Consider the following 16,563-nt stretch of genomic DNA (forward strand, 5'->3'; position numbering starts at 1 on the left):
CTCATGCCTGTAATCCCAGCACTTTAGGAGGCAAAGGTGGTTGGACTGCCTGAGCTCAGGAGTTCGAGACCACCCTGGGCAACACGTCAAAACCCTGTCTCTACTAAAATACAAAAAAAAAAAAATTAGCTGGACCTGGTCGCGCACACCTGTACTCCCAGCTACTAGGGAGGCTGAGACAGGATAATCACTTGAACCTGGGAGCCAGAGGTTGCAATGAGCCGAGATCTCACCACTGCACTCCAGCCTGGGTGACAGAGCGAGATTCCGTCTCAAAAAGAAAGAAAGAAAGAGAAACAGCCAGAGGCCTTGAGAATAAAATGGACTCTCCATAATTGTCCTCCCTGACCCTGCAACATCAGGCCCTGCCCACCTTGTCCACCTGGCACAGGCTCTATTTGTCACATGGCATGCTTTAGCTTTGTTAACCTGTTTTCAGGTCTTCTTGAAATACACCATGCTGGTTCCTTGTATATGGACCCTTTCTACTTGGACCTGTTCCCCCACCCTATTCTTCCTCTTCTCCATCCCTGAGGGATGCGCTACCTCCCAGGAGCTTTTCTGAAATGCCTGGGCTAGGGTAGATCCTCTTCCTGACACTCTCCCCTAGAACAGAGCTTGTCAACAAATGGATGCCCGGCAAATATTTGTTGAATGAATAAATGGGTAGATGAATGAAGCCCAGGCTCTGCCAAACCACCCTTCTTTACTTGTTCTTCCCCAGGTCCACTGAGATGTTCCTCTGTCTGCCATGCCTCAGGGCCTGACTGAGCGCACCAGTGAACCCAGGGTGCCCCCAGCCCTGGCAGCCGGACGGCTGATGCATGCAAAGCGGGCATCTCCTTGCCCAGCCGCCTGACCACCCCGGCGCGGCCGAATCTGAAAGCTAATGACATTATTGTGCAGAGACACAATGTCTGTGGGCATTTGCTGACCCGAGCTTTGGTGAGAGCTTAATCCAGCATTCTCACCCTGCTTTTCACAGGAACACAGCAGTCACTCATCTTGGCACCGGCACTTCTGGGGAAGGTATAAATGCCACCTCCCGCTGGCCGAGCTTCACAGCACTCGCAGGGGCTGGTGTCACTGGTAAGATTGCCTCCTTTGCTTATCTTCCCTTCTTTCTGTCATCCTCACCCCTGCCGGAAAGCATGGGAGCACCTGGATTCTGACAAGTGACTTTGGGCAGAGACTTCAATGCTGTTAACCTCAGTTTTCTTTTCTGGTAAACGGGAAGGGGGTCAAAAAGGCTTCTTTATTGTGAGGATTCAAGAGAAGGTAGGTGGATCATCCAGCACAGTGCCTGGGACACAGTGGGTACTGCAGCAATGTTCTTTATTATTAATATTGAACAGACTATCAGCATCCTTGTTTTGTCAGTCGCTGAGGAGGAGAATGTAATTGAGGGTTTTGCAAGAATCAAACCAGTGACGGTTCAGCCTTGTTTCCAGGTGGGTGAGTCAGTTTTCCTCCACATCTGCAATTCTGGGCCACCCACTCTGTGCCCAGTCTCTGAGAGTGCTACGGGTAGGATGCAGCCTAAGGTATGTGACAGCTCCCGGCAACAGGTTATTTCAATGCCACTAAAGCATGGTAGAAATGACTCTAATAATGCCACAATTGCTGCCATTTCCTGCATGCTGAGTGTGTTCTGGGACCACGGCCAAGTGCTTCTGGTTTTATACATTATGTAATTGAATCCTCACAACCTGTTCACAGGTATTATTAGACATCATTACTGCCCCCATTTTATAGAACAGGAAGTTGAGGCATAGGGAGAGGATGTGACCTTCCCAGAGTCTCAATTCTGGTAGGCAGCAGAGACTGCTCCTGAACTGGACCAACTGAGCTTCTTCAGTCTGTGAACACTCAGGACTGGGAAGCGATAGGGCAGGACCTCAGGCACTCTGACAAGCCCAGAGGGCTGGTTTCTTGCCGGAGAGAAGTAGGTTTGGCTCCCAAGGTGCTTAACTGAATTTCTTCTTCCTGGGAAACATCCAGTCTTGGCCTTTCATGTGGAAGGGGCTTCTGGAAGCTGGGCATTATCTCTGAAGAGGAAAGCCAGGCTTCCTCTCTTAACCCTGAGGAAACACAGCCTGGTTTGATCACCCCTCCTGCAGGAAGTGGGAAGAGGCTGACAATTTTCCAGACTTTTCTGATGTTCTCAATAGCTAAGGCAGGTCTATCCTGCTGCCTGCCACAGTGCCTGGGTTTCTACCATTGCACCCATTTCTTCCCTTTCTTGTAACATGGGTTCTGTATCAGATGATTTCACTAATGGGGATGTAAAACCAGTGGCAGAGAAGAGAAATCTAGGTACCGGGATGGGGAGAGGAGTCCCAGAGAGAGGGTGGGAGAAACAGCAGGGGGACAGGGAACTTTGTAAGTTCCTAAACTGGGCACCACCACACCACAAAATACAGCCAATGCATAGGCTTTGTTTGTTCCACACAATTTTATTTAGGAAATTTCTGCATGAAGGCAGAAGTTCTGGGATTGACTGTTCTATATTCTGCATGGTATCCATTGTCTGGGGTTGAGTGTTGGGGACCCACTTGGGACCTCATTTAAGCTCAGTTTATCACTGCCCCCCCTTTTTTGGAGTAGACTTCATTTTTCCCTCCTCCTGGAGCTGGCCTGGATAGATACAAATGAAGCTAAGGACAGAAGTTCAAGTAGCTGCTTACGGACCCCACAGCTCTGGGACAGCCTGAAACCAGGGGGAAAAGAATATTTGGGGCCAGAGAGGAGTGGTCCCAAGTCCCCACACAGCGAAAAAGTCAGTGGCTCCTCCAGATCCTCACTGCTGCTTCCCATGTCTTCCAGGTCATTCCTGCACAGGACAGTCCACCATGGCCTCAGACCACCAGACCCAGGCGGGCAAACCACAGTCCCTCAACCCCAAGGTGGGTACCTCTTGGAGGAGGGGGCATGCAATGCTCCTCTCCCAGACTTAGTTGCCCTTCTGTAAAATGGGCTTGGCATCTTTCTTCACAGGTACCCCCTCTCCACCCCTGCCCCTCTCTGGGACTCAGTCTCCCCTACCTACACACTTGGGGCTGATTCTGAGAGTCCCTCCCCAGCCCATAGCTGGCATGCTGGGATTCCCAGTACCAGCCTCCGGCTTTGGAGACTTCAGTTTCTCTCCCTTACCTGTTTTCCCACACCCTACTGTCCACAGGGCTCCCTGAAACTGGAGTAGACCCTTATTATCAGTCAGAGATGGGATTAGTAGATGGAAGGTGCGTGTGAGTCCTGGCTCTGCACCTGCTGTGTGATCCGGGCCAATTATTTGATCCCTCTGAGCCTCAGTTCCATCTCTGTAAAAGGAGGAGTCAGATTTATTGCATAGGGAAGTTGTGAGAGCCAAAGAAACCAGGCTCAACCTAACACCCAGCCCGGGGTGTGCAACCACCTAACACCATCAAATAATCCCTTCTTTGATTTCTCATCCACCTGCCCACCCAAGGGCAGCAGGATCTTATCACAATGTCAGAGACTTGTCACACCGAGTCTGCCCTCAAACCTCTATCAAGGAGCACCCACCTGGCTGCCCTCCTGTGCCTCTCTGCTTTGGTAGCTCCAGGCACAGGTTCCTTCAGGAATGGCCCCTTGGTCTGACTCGGTGCCTCCTGGGCCAGGGAAGCCTGAGCAGATGCAGCCCCTCACCTCTTCACCCCGATCTGTCCCTTACGGGGCTTACTTTCCAGAAGAAGGACAGACAATAAATAAATGAATATATGATTTCCAGTAGTGAGAAGTGCTACAAATAAATGTAAACTAGGGGAAGGAGCTCCTGAGAGTCGCAATGGTTGTGGTAGCTCAGGTGTTCCAGGAGGGTCTCTCTGAGGAAGTGACTTTGAGCACACACCTGGGTCAAGTGAGGAAGCGGCTATGTAAAAATTGGGGGTGCCTTTGTGAGGCCGAGACAGGAGGATTGCTTGAGCCAAAAAGTTTGAGGCCAGCCTGGGCAACATAGTGAGATCCCATCTCCACAGAAAAATTTAAAATGGGGGTGAGAGTTGATGACAGCATCCAGACAAAAAGAACATCAGTCACAAAGACTCCAAGGTGGGAATGAGCTGGGTGAGTTTGGAAAAAAGCAAGAAGCACTGTCCACTAGACCTATGATGTGAGCCACATAGGTAATGCAAAATTTTCTAGTAGCCACATCATTACAAGTAAAAAGAAACAGGTGAAATTAATTTTCATATTATATTTTATGAAACCCAATATATCCAAAAGATGAGCATGTTAATGTATAATCAATATAAGAATTATTAGGCAGATGTTTTACATTATTTTTTCCATTCTGAATTTTCAACATATGATGTGTATTTTACACTTAGAGCACAGTATAAGTAATAGTATGGACTAATTATGCATGCTCAGTAGCCATATGTTACTAATGGCTGCTGTGTGGAACAGTGCAGTTTTTTTTTTTTTTTGAGACGGAGTCTCGCTCTGCCGCCCAGGCTGGAGTGCAGTGGCCGGATCTCAGCTCACTGCAAGCTCCGCCTCCCGGGTTTACGCCATTCTCCTGCCTCAGCCTCCCGAGTAGCTGGGACTACAGGCGTCCGCCACATCGCCCGGCTAGTTTTTTGTATTTTTTAGTAGAGACAGGGTTTCACCGTGTTAGCCAGGATGGTCTCCGTCTCCTGACCTCGTGATCCGCCCGTCTCGGCCTCCCAAAGTGCTGGGATTACAGGCTTGAGCCACCGCGCCCGGCCTAACAGTGCAGTTTTAAAGGATTAGACAATTTGTAAAATGTTGCCCTCCACTCTATCGATTAATAATCGAACAATGCTAGTGAGCTCCTGGGTCCTCTGAGCTTCTGGGCTTTCAAATGCATGGAGAAACTACCCTTCCTCACCTGCCTACCCCTATTCAGGTGGGCACCCCAGGCCTGCTCCCTCAGAAACTGAGTTTGATCAAGATCCCAGTGTTTCGTGCACAGGTTAGAGTCCGCAAAGTGCTGCTTCAATTTCAGCTGCATCAGACAAGCCTGGGCTTCAGTTTCAGCTCTTCCACTTATTCACGTGGGATCTGTAGCATGTCTTTTAATTAACGTAATTACGTCTCCCACAAGCAGCACAAATACTATGTGCTAACCAGCCGCAAGCTCTTGTCTCCCAGGCCAGGGTAATAATAAACTAGCCCCGAACTTCCACATTCTTGATTCCCCATTTTACAGATGAGGTAACTGAGGCCCAGAGTATTGAATTGCTTTTTAGGTTTGCACAACTGGATGTAACAGGACACAATGGAGCCCTTGTCTCCAGACCGTAAAGGGCTGGGTCACTGATTGTAAAGGCTGGATTGAGCCCATGGAATTCACCTCTAAGCCCTGTGGGGTACCCCTTTTCCTTTCTTTGTGTGGCTAATTCCAGGCCTGGGAGTCAGGGCTATGTTTATCTAGCCTGTGCTGACCATGTCGATTCTGTAGCTTCCCCCACTGGGAGGGTGCTGACCTGAGCCCATCTTGTCATCCAGGGGCAGTTTGCTGGGGAAATGTGGCTGGAAAAGCTCTGCCTCCAAAATTCTCACTGGAACCATGAAAGGTGGCAGCTAGCCTCAAGGTTAATTTGGATGTGGGAGATGTTGGGTGGGTCTCTTCACTTTGCAGAGCTTCAGTTTCCCTGATGGGGATCTCGTGAGCCCCCTTCCTTGGGCTGATAATACCCAGGTGTGGCAAGGGGAGTGACGTCCTCTTAAGAAGTACTTCAAGGGGGAGTTCATAGGGACACCTGGGAATTCTGTGGAGGCTTGGAGAAAGGGCCCAGGTGTGTGTAGTTTTATGGGCGAAATGGAGGTAAGGGGTGTATATGAAGGTACTGGTGCAGCTCTAATGGGAGGAGGAGAAGCTCAAACACGTGGTCTAGCACGTCAGTACTCCTAATTTGGTCCATAAGCCAGTGGCACCAGCATCACCTGGGAGATGATTGGAAATGCAGAATCCGGGGCTGCACCCCAGACCTGTTCCCTCAGAAACTGCACTTATCCAGATCCCAGGTGCTACGTGCACATGTTAGGGTTCGCAAAGTATTGCTTCCATTTCAGCTGCATCAGACAAGCCTGGGCTCCAATTTCAGCTCTGCCACTTATTGGAATCTGTACCATATCTCGGAATCTGTACCATATCTCTTAATTAACATAATTATGTCTCCCACAAGCAAATACGGTGTGCAAATTATGCTCCCCTGAATCCTTCTAACAAACAATATCACAAGGCAGTTTCTGTCTTTTTCTTTTTAAAAAAATTAGAAGTGGGGTCTTGCCATCTTGCCCAGGCTGGTCTGGAATTCCTGGGCTCAAGCAATCCTCCCACCTCAGCCTCCCAAAATGCTGGGATTACAGGTGTGAGCCATCCCACCCGGCCTGGGTTCTGTCTTTATTTCCCATTTTACAGATGGGGAGACTGACGCTTAGAGAGGACAAATGCAGGCTCAAGGTCCCATAGCTGCTTATAGCCAGAACCAGGGCTGTTTGATTTTTATGTTTGATTTGTCACTCTGGAGGTGAACCCTTCAGCATCCTTTGGGTTCTCTGAGCTCCCTCCCCATGTCTATCAGCCAACTGTCACTCCTCTTCATCATGATGAGGGTCTGACTCTCACTTCCTGTTGCAGATCATCATCTTTGAGCAGGAAAACTTTCAAGGCCACTCGCATGAGCTCAATGGACCCTGCCCCAACCTGAAGGAGACTGGCGTGGAGAAGGCAGGCTCTGTCCTAGTGCAGGCTGGGCCGTAAGTACCCGGGTGGCCTCTCCTGGTCAGGGACTTTGGGTGAGGTGATCAGGTTGTGGACTGGGGGAATCTACCCTTGCTGTTCTCCTATCTGCAATCTGGGGACCAAGTTTTGGGGACTGGCAGTGTATGGAGATAATTCATGCTTTGCAGTCAGATAGAGCTGGGTTCAAATTCAGGCTCCACCACTTCTTGGCTGCGTGATGTTGGCCCAGGACCTTCCCCCTCTGAGCCTCAGTTTCCTCCTCTGTAGGATAAGGATGACCATGTGCTCTGGGGATGAAGGGAAAGGGTCATGTAGAAAGCCTGATACAGAGGTCAAGGCAGGAAGATGGACATAGTGACTCATGAAGCTTTTAGAACTGCCAATCTCTGGTTCCAGGAGTGTCCTCAATCCTGGGAGGTTTAAGGCTGGATGTCCCAGCTCTGCATCCCCTCCTCCCTTCCCAAATCCTGACAATACTGGGTCTTTACAGATTTTTTGGCACACTTGGGGGCCAGGTCTGTATCCAAGACAGAAGGGGAGCTGAATGGTTGACTCAACTTATGTCATGTAGCTGAGCATAGTCCTATGTGAGCCTGCAGAGTGTCTGGGACACAAACCACAGCTTCTCTCATCACTCCTTCTCTGTCAATGCCTCAGGATGTAGAAATGTCCACTGGTGGCCAATAAGTCAGATATGGCTGGAGATCCTAAGGTGAGCCATACCACACCTCAAGGTTCTCAGGGAATTCTGCAGAGTTCCACGGCCCTACATGGGTCAGAACCTGAAGATGTGCAGAACATAGCTAAAGCAGTGGCTATGCCAAGCCTTGGTCATCTGACATGCTCAGGGAATCTGTTATGTCCAAGAGAATCCCTTTCTGGATAACTGAGATTTGACTGTTTAAGCATCACATCTGATTTTCAGCTGCCTTTTCAAATATTTTGATGAAAAAAAATTTCCCAAAGAGATTTTACACTCTTGTGCTTTCTTTTTTTAAAAACATAACATTTAATATTTTTATTAACTATCATTTATTGTTTAAAACTAAGAAGATATGGTTTAAGGCAAAAAACTGTATGACTTCTGTTCACTACTCAGAAGTAACCATTATTAAGATTTTGGTATGAATTTAGATTTCCTTCTCTCTTTCTCTGTTTCTCTCTTCTGTGTGTGTGTGTGTGTGTGTGTGTGTGTGTGTAAGTGTGTGTGTATAATCAAATCAAACTTGGATCATACTAAACATGATGTTTTATTACTCACTTTGGAAACTTTACAAGGTAGAATGAACTCTCTCCATGTCATTAAATAGCATTTTATGTTGGTGCTTTTCAAAGTCATTTGAGGAAAATTCACATCAGATTCACAGAAGGGAGATGCTTTAAAATGGAGGTTCTCGGGCCCCACTTCAGTCCCACTAAATCAAACTTAGCTCTGGAGCCTGGAATCTGAATTTAACAAGCTTACCTGGTGATAGTTACACCAGTTACATTTGATAACTCACATCCTATGTCATTACTTACCATGGCTTTGTAACAGTCCATGATTGAATATGCCATATCCAGGCCCTGACTGTAGGATGTTTTTCAGTTACTGGATATTATAAACAATGCCACAATGAACATCCTTATTCAGATATCTGTGATCCCTTGACAACTGCTTTTGTTTGTTTGTTTTGTTTTGTTGAGATGGAGTTGTAGCTCTTGTCACCCAGGCTGGAATTCAATGGCACGATTTCAAGTCACTGCAACCTCTGCCTCCCTGGTTCAAGCAATTCTCCTGCCTCAGACTACCGAGTAACTGGGATTACAAGCATGCACCACCGTGCCTAGCTAATTTTTTTGTATTTTTAGTAGAGACACAGTTTCACCATGTTGGCCAGGCTGGTCTCGAGCTTCTGACCTGAGGTGATCCACCCGCCTCAGACTCCCGAAGTGCTGGGATTACAAGCATGAGCCATGGCGCCCAGCCCCTTGACAACTGTTTTCTAAGGACCCATTGCCTAAAGTAGAATTGCTGGATCAAGACTACTCTTCCAAAAGAGGATAATAAGCATGATCTCCTCTTTCATTAATAACTTAGATTATTCCTCTGAACAGCCATTATTGCACATGCTGAAATGTTTGCCTCTGCACTGGTTGGCCCCAGAATGCTAATCATTTTGAGATTTGTGGTTTTTTTCTCCTATTTTTTGCCTTCCTCTATTAGCCATGCCCGACCTGAAGGCCATCCCTCCCTCTTTAATGTACTATTTTTCTTTTTTTTTTTTTTTGAGAGACAGTGTCTTGCTCTGTCCTCCAGGCTGGAGTGCAGTGGCCAGATCTCAGCTCACTGCAAGCTCCGCCTCCCAGGTTTACGCCATACTCCTGCCTCAGCCTCCCGAGTAGCTGGGACTACAGGCGCCCGCCACCTCGCCCGGCTAGTTTTTTGTATTTTTTTAGTAGAGACGGGGTTTCACCGTGTTAGCCAGGATGGTCTCGATCTCCTGACCTCGTGATCCACCCGTCTCGGCCTCCCAAAGTGCTGGGATTACAGGCTTGAGCCACCACGCCTGGCCTATTTTTCTTCTAATGTGGATCTACAAAAACAGAGTTTGGGCAGAGTCTAACAACAGGGACAAGAGAAGAAACAGATTCAAAGAGAGGGGTTTGGGCACAACAGAGGGGTTCTGGGGTCAGTTCTCAGTGGTGAAGGCTGACTGTGTATCTCTCTCCCCAGCTCCACTTGCAGCCGTGTCATAGCTTGAAATCTGCTACAGTGGGAGCATTTACATCATGGAAATTGGCAAACACTGCAAATCAAGAGTGTTAATTTTTGTTTTGCTTTTTTGAGAGTTGGCTATTAACTTACCAGCATACTATTGGCTTTAGTGCATGGCCTCTATATATTGGTATTTGTTGCTGGGCCATTATTTAGACTGCCTTCTTGTTTCTTAACTGTGTTCCAGGTGGTTAAAGGCAACATAGCACTGAGTTCTGGGTAACTGAGGGGACTGTGCGCTTGGATTTGCAATGTTAAGGTGCAGGTGGGGCTACTACATCTTGCTGGGTTGGGCAAGAGTGAACCCCAGAGGTCAACGTGAGTAGCCAGGATCCTGCCATAGGAAGCTTGGAGTGGAACTGACCTGCCCCCTTTCTCTTTGTCTCCATGGCAGCTGGGTGGGCTATGAACAGGCCAACTGCAAGGGTGAGCAGTTTGTGTTTGAGAAGGGCGAGTACCCCCGCTGGGACTCGTGGACCAGCAGCCGGAGGACGGACTCCCTCAGCTCCCTGAGGCCCATCAAAGTGGTGAGCCCCCTGCCATCATTCTATTTCCTCTCTCTGCCCATCATCCTACTTTCTGTCTCTGCCACCTTGGAGCTGGAGGTCCCAGGACCAGGAAGGAGCCTGCCCCTCTAGCACTGTGCCCCTTCTGATTGGTGAGGAACCTCCTCACTGGGTGACCTTGCAAAAGTCATTTTACTTCCCTAAGCCTCAGTTTCTTCATCTGTAAAACGGGCATATTGGTATCTACTGTCCTGAGATTCCAATGTGCTTATTAGCTTGAGGGTTGTCACACTGCGTAAGTCCAGGGGGCTCCAATCACAAGACTATGAAATGCTCCAGAGGGCACTATTCACATTCTATTTTACGTGGCTGGTGCCCTCCACCCTGCAGGGTTGGGCAACTCCCATCACAGAGTCATTGCTCAATAACTGGTAGCCTTCAGAAATACAAGAAATTCTGAGTTCAGGACTGGAGGAGAAGGTGGTTTAGCTCTTCCTCAAGACTTGTGCCAGTGAGTTTTCAGTGCTTCTGAGATCCTGATTCTTACTAGTGTGTGAGTGTGTAAACTGTCGGGGAGGGGACAGGGCACATCACTGCTCAGTTACACTCCCAAACCCTCCAAGCCCAGTCTAGCTCCTCCCAGGACCTACTGGAAAGTTGGAGAACACTGGACTTCACACCCCACAGACCCAGGTTCCCATGTTGGCTGTGCTGCTCCCAGCTCCGTGACCTCGAGAACATCATTTGACCTCTCTGTGCCTCATTTTTCTCATGTGCCAAATGGCATAAAAGGATTTTATGTCTAAGGGATAAGGGTTTTCTTATCTGAAAATCTTACCTTAAACTGAAAATGTTTAAAGGATTAGATAACTAAGGAAAATGTTACAGGAACAGGAGAATGGGAAGAGATGCAGAAATGAAGAAAAATCAAAATATCTCAGGTGCCTATTAGAGGCACAATTAGCCTGTGTATGTGTGTGTGTGCCTGCCTGGGTGTGCGTGTGTGTGCCTGTGTGCGCGCGCCTGTGTGGGTGTGCACGTGTGTGCGCATGTGTGGGTGTGTGTCTGTGTGTGTGCATATGTGTGTGTGCATGTGTGTGCGCCTGTGTGTGCATGTGTGAATGTGCAGTTGTGAGTGGGTGGTAGATCGTAGCTGCCTTTTATAAAAGAGAAACTTGAGGCATAGGAGGAAAAAATGACATTTCAGAATCAAATATTGCCCAAAGTGTTGCAGAGTGTCTGTTACATGAAAATGGCCCAGTAGAAACTTAACAAATGGCTGTGATCCAACAGCAGTTGTCATAGACACGTGGTAGGTGCACTGGGCAGAGAGTGATGTGTGGGACATGAGGATCCCAATTCTGGGGCATGAGCATGGGGTGGGAAGGCCAACCCTGGGCCCCGTCACCCATACTCACTTCCCCACATCCTCTGCCAATAGGACAGCCAAGAGCACAAGATCATCCTCTATGAAAACCCAAACTTCACTGGGAAGAAGATGGAAATCATAGATGACGACGTACCCAGCTTCCACGCCCACGGCTACCAGGAGAAGGTGTCATCTGTGCGAGTGCAGAGTGGCACGTAAGTGCATTGCCAGCCCTGGCTCACCCTGCCACAGGAACTGAGACTCCGGGGTCCTAAGTCCTGCTCTGCTTTGTATACACTGGTGATCTTGCACACATCAGTGTACTCTGTTGACCTCTGGCTTCCCACTGGAAAGTAAATGGGAATTCTCTGCCCACAGGTGGCTTACAGCCCCTGAATTTCTCCCTAGAGCTGCCTTTGGGGAAATGGCCTTTGGAGTGGAAAAACCTTGGCCTTTACCTCAGCCCCAGTGAGCGAGACATGTATGTCACAGAGGCAAGTTGAGGCAGAGGGAGGATTAGGTTGAGGCAGGAGGGGAAGGAATGAGTTGAGTAGTCTGAAAGCTGTGAGAAGCAGGAGGACCAGCCCATGCTGCCTTTGACCGCATGTGTCCCTAAGTTTGGGAACAGGAGGTGTCATTTTCCACTGAATTGAAGTTCCTGGGCACATCGACCCTGGCCATCAGCAATGAGGGATTTCTCATGGTAAAAAATTTGGATTCCATGGGGGTCCACACATGAGCTTTGGGCAGCGGTGTGTTGGAAATAGCTTATATCAGCTTTTTGTTTTTTTTTTTTTTTTTAAATTGAGATAGGGTCTCGCACTGTCGCCTGGGCTGGAATGCAGTGGAACAATCTCAGCTCACTGCAGCCTCTGCCTCCCAGGTTCAAGCAATTCTCCTGTCTCAACCTCCCAAATAGCTGGGATTACAGGTGCCCACTACCAAGCTCAGCTAATTTTTTGCATTAAATTTTAGTAGAGATGGGGTTTCACTGTGTTGGCCAGATTAGTCTCAAACTCCTGACCTCATGATCTGCCTGCCTCGGCCTCCCAAAGTGCTGGGATTACAGGCGTGAGCCACCGCACCCAGCCTGGAATCGACTCTTACATTTTCAGAATTTGTGTGAACTGGTTGACTAATCACTGGTAGCTTAAAACCAGCCACAGTGGGTGCATTTACAGCATAGAAATCAGCAAGTGCTACGAATTAAGGCTCTTTCCCCCCAACAGAACCAGTTTAGCCAAACATACTGGCTTCTTGGGGTTTGTCAGACTCCTAAAGTGGTGTGCAAAGTTCTGTGCTCCTGTTCCCCTTCATTCCCTCTTTCCCTTCATTCATTCATTGATTCATTCATTCATTCATCAGTGCTGTCATATGCCAGGCATTGTGTTAGGTGCCCAGGGTGAAGGAGATTAAAGAGAACTGGCTTCTGCCCTGTGTAGCCAACAGTCTAGAAGGGGCAACTGTTAATAATTTAAGAATCCACATGCGTCTAAGCTACTTCCTTGAAGAAAAGATTCTTGAGCTGAGATCTCAAGGAACAGTAGGAACTGCGGGGGTAAAGAGGCCAAGGAAGAGCGTCCCAGACAATGAGAGCAGCATGTGCAAAGGCCCTGTGGTGCATGTGGGGGGAGCCTGGTAGGTCTGAGAAACTCTACAAAGGCCACTGGCTGGAATGCAGAGATGTGAGAGCATAAGAATGCGAAGTAGAGCTGGAGGTGTCCAAAGAGACTGGCCAGGCAGGTCCTTGCAGGCCAGGCCTGTGTGCCATTTTCTGGAGAGAAGACCAGCACTTTCATTAAGTAGCCCCTGGAACCTCTTTCATCAGAAGGCCCATGGAACCTTCCCCAGCTCTTCTTTGGCCTTTCAGCTGAGCTTGGAGGTGGGATAGGAGTGGATAGAGATGATTCAAAGGTCTGACTTATTCTAAACTTCAGTGAGCTTAAGATACCACCCCCTTACTCTGACACCAGTACCAGGCCTTCAGGCAAAATTTGCTTCAGGAGGCAGTGAGCTCCCCATCAAGAGAAGGAAGAAAGCAGAGGCTCAGTGCTGGAAGGGTGGGGTGGAAAGGGTGTCCTGCTTACCCCTGGGAAGTGGCAATGGTTGGGAGGCTTCACCCTTCCTAGTAGCTTATGGATGCTCTCCCCTCACCTCTCGTTTCTCTTGTTTCCCCGCTTCACCCTCCCCTCACCTCTGGTCCTGCAGGTGGGTTGGCTACCAGTACCCCGGCTACCGCGGGCTGCAGTACCTGCTGGAGAAGGGGGACTACAAGGACAGCAGCGACTTTGGGGCCCCTCACCCCCAGGTGCAGTCTGTGCGCCGCATCCGTGACATGCAGTGGCACCAACGTGGCGCCTTCCACCCTTCCAACTAGTACCCTCCCCACCATGCCTCCTTCCCAGGACCCAGACCTGCTGCCCAGGAACCCTCCAGACCAACCAGAGAGTGAATAAAGTGTGACTTGCAACTTGTCTGCTGTGGGTCTTTGATCCCCCTAGTAGCTGGGGTGTGTGTGTGTGTGTGAGAGACAGCGAGAGAGAAATGAGAATCAGCATATATCTGGGCTAGGGGTAGGGCAACAGGACCCTTATTGAATCTTACGGTTCTGCAGCTGCTTAGCTGTGTGACCTTGGACACAGTGCCCAACCTCTCTGAGCCTTTGTTTCTTCATCTGATTTGAAATTCCCTTACCTCTGAGTGGCTGGCTTGGTTAGCTCCTGAGCCCCCTGTTACATGCTGGTTGCTGAGCACAGTCATTCTCAGGGGCATGTGATGGGTGCCCCAGCCCTTAAAAACGTGTTCACTGCCCGCCATTCTCACATTATCACATTATCCCCTTGAGTCTGGGAGTCTTTTCTGATTTGCAAGAGAAGCCAAGAACCCTGAAACCCACACTCCAGCCCAGGGAGAGGTCTGAATGCCCTGTCTGTGAGTGTGTTCATTCATTCATCATATGGCTGCGGGCAACTGTTAGTAATTTAAGAATCTACACAACATCTAAGCTACTTCAATGAGGAAGAGACTACTGAGCTGTGAGGATCTTGGCTGTAGCCAGGCTCAAGGTGATGCAATGATCTGGGAATGAAGGCTGGGTTTATACTGCCGTTCTGGGGCATTGGCCAGGGATAGAGGCTCAGGCAAGTCTTTTTGCCTTCAGAGCTTTGATGCTTCTATGGAGGAAGATGGGAAACAGTACCTTCCTAATGGGATTGCGACAAGGCTGAAATGAGATGCTGCAGGCCTTCTGTCTTTAGACTGTTTTTGTTGGTTAATATGCAGTGCAAGTATCTGCTTCCTGGGTGCAGCCTCTTGCCACTTTGTTTTTGGTATCTCTTGATGCCATTTTAAATTTTAATGTAGTCAAACAGCAATATTTTCCTTTAGGGTTTATGCCTTTCATATTTCCTTAAAGAAATTCTTCTTTTTTTTCCCCCAAGACAGAGTCTTGCTCTGTTGCCCAGGCTGGAGTGCAGTGGTATCATCTTGGCTCACTGCAACCTCCACCTCCCGGGTTCAGCAGTTCTGCTTCAGCCTCCTGAGTAGCTGGATTACAGGCATGCACCACCATGCCCGCCTAAATTTTCTATTTTTAGTAGGGGTTTCACCATGTTGGCCAGGCTGGTCTTGAACCCCTGAACTTGTGATCTGCCTGCTTTGGCCTCCCAAAGTGCTGGGATTACAGGAGTGAGCCACTACGCCCGGCCAACCTTGAAGAAATTCTTTCTAATCCCTGGTTACAAAGAAATTCCCCAATATATTTTTTTCCCTCAACTTTTAAAACTTTTGCTCTTCACATTTGTGTTCTTAATCCTTCTGGAGCTGATTCTTGCATGTAGTGTATGGTAGAGATTCAGTTTCCTTTTTTTTTTCCATTTTGGACCTCCAATGTCCTGAAATCATTCATGAAGGAGTCCATTTGCTGCACTGTGGCACAGTCACCTTGCTGACCATCCCCTTCCCCACAGGTGGGGTGATTTCATGGGCTGTCTTTTCTGTTCCTGTAGTCAGTGTATCCCTGCACTCTTGCCACTTTATGTTAATGACTACTGCTTTGTAGTCAGTGTTGAGGTCCCTAAAATAGGGGCCCTCAAACCCTGGGTCTCCCGTGGCCGGAAATGGGGGTTGCACAGCAGGAGATGGGCATTGCAGCCTGAGCTCCGCCTCCTGTCAGACCAGTGGCGGCATTAGATTCTCACGGAGTGCAAACCCTATTGTGAACTGTACATGCAAAGGATCTAGGTTCCATGCTCCAGTGAGAATCTAATGTCCCCTGCCCACAGCCCATGAAAAAGTGTCTTCCACAAAATCGATCCCTGGTGCCAAAACATTTGGGGACCACTGCCCTATAACATGATTCTTCAGGAATGTTTTAGAAATTCTCGCCCCTTTAGGACTCCATTTAGAAGCATTCCCTCACATTTGGAAAAGTGGAAAACCTTGTTGAATGAACTAAAGTGGTTAAAATCGTTATCATAAAGGTAGAAACCAGTAAGTGTTCCATATACATCATGGAATACTATGCAGCCATAAAAAAGAATAAGTTCGGCCGGGCGCGGTGGCTCAAGCCTGTAATTCCAGCACTTTGGGAGGCCGAGACGGGCGGATCACGAGGTCAGGAGATCGAGACCATCCTGGCTAACCCGGTGAAACCCCGTCACTACTAAAAAATACAAAAAATTAGCCGGGCGAGGTGGCGGGCGCCTGTAGTCCCAGCTACTCGGGAGGCTGAGGCAGGAGAATGGCGTAAACCCAGGAGGCGGAGCTTGCAGTGAGCTGAGATCTGGCCACTGCACTCCAGCCTGGGCGACAGAGCAAGACTCCGTCTCAAAAAAAAAAAAAAAAAGAATGAGTTCATGTGCTTTGCGGGGACATGGATGAAGCTGGAAACCGTCATTCTCAGCAAACTGACACAGGAACAGAAAACCAAACACCGCATGTTCTCACTCCTAAGTGGGAGTCGAACAATGAGAACACATGGACACAGGGAGGAGAACATCACACATTGGGGTTTGTCAGGGGTGGGGAGCAAGGGGAGGGAGAGCATTAGGACAAATACCAAATGCATGCAGGGCTTAAAACATAGATGATGGGTTGATGAGTGCAGCAAACCACTGTGGTACATGTATACCTAAGTAACAAACTTGCATGTTCTGCACATGTATCCCAGAACTTAAGTAAAAAAAAAAAAAAAAAA

At 48.6% G+C, this 16,563-nt stretch overlaps 1 protein-coding gene across 1 annotated transcript; it reads left to right on the forward strand.

The window, feature by feature from the left end:
• Positions 1 to 1,020: 1,020 nt before the first annotated feature.
• LOC105522276 (beta-crystallin B2) lies at positions 1,021 to 13,840 on the forward strand. Its single transcript, XM_011956726.1, has 6 exons — positions 1,021 to 1,089; positions 2,827 to 2,906; positions 6,629 to 6,747; positions 9,886 to 10,018; positions 11,439 to 11,581; positions 13,575 to 13,840. The coding sequence occupies exons 2-6, from the start codon at positions 2,853 to 2,855 to the stop codon at positions 13,741 to 13,743; spliced, it is 618 nt and encodes a 205-aa protein (XP_011812116.1). The 5' UTR covers positions 1,021 to 1,089; positions 2,827 to 2,852; the 3' UTR covers positions 13,744 to 13,840.
• Positions 13,841 to 16,563: the final 2,723 nt, after the last annotated feature.

Source organism: Colobus angolensis, unplaced genomic scaffold (assembly GCF_000951035.1).
Source record: "Colobus angolensis palliatus isolate OR3802 unplaced genomic scaffold, Cang.pa_1.0 Scaffold423, whole genome shotgun sequence".
Taxonomy (NCBI): Eukaryota; Metazoa; Chordata; class Mammalia; order Primates; family Cercopithecidae; genus Colobus; species Colobus angolensis.

Bases quoted from the DNA above. Each gene is read 5' to 3' on its own strand.
- LOC105522276 (XM_011956726.1), top strand. From the start codon at position 2,853: ATGGCCTCAGACCACCAGACCCAGGCGGGCAAACCACAGTCCCTCAAC. The intron at 6,748-9,885 runs GTAAGTACCCGG...TCTCCATGGCAG, and splicing joins GTCCTAGTGCAGGCTGGGCC to CTGGGTGGGCTATGAACAGG. The intron at 11,582-13,574 runs GTAAGTGCATTG...CTGGTCCTGCAG, and splicing joins GTGCGAGTGCAGAGTGGCAC to GTGGGTTGGCTACCAGTACC.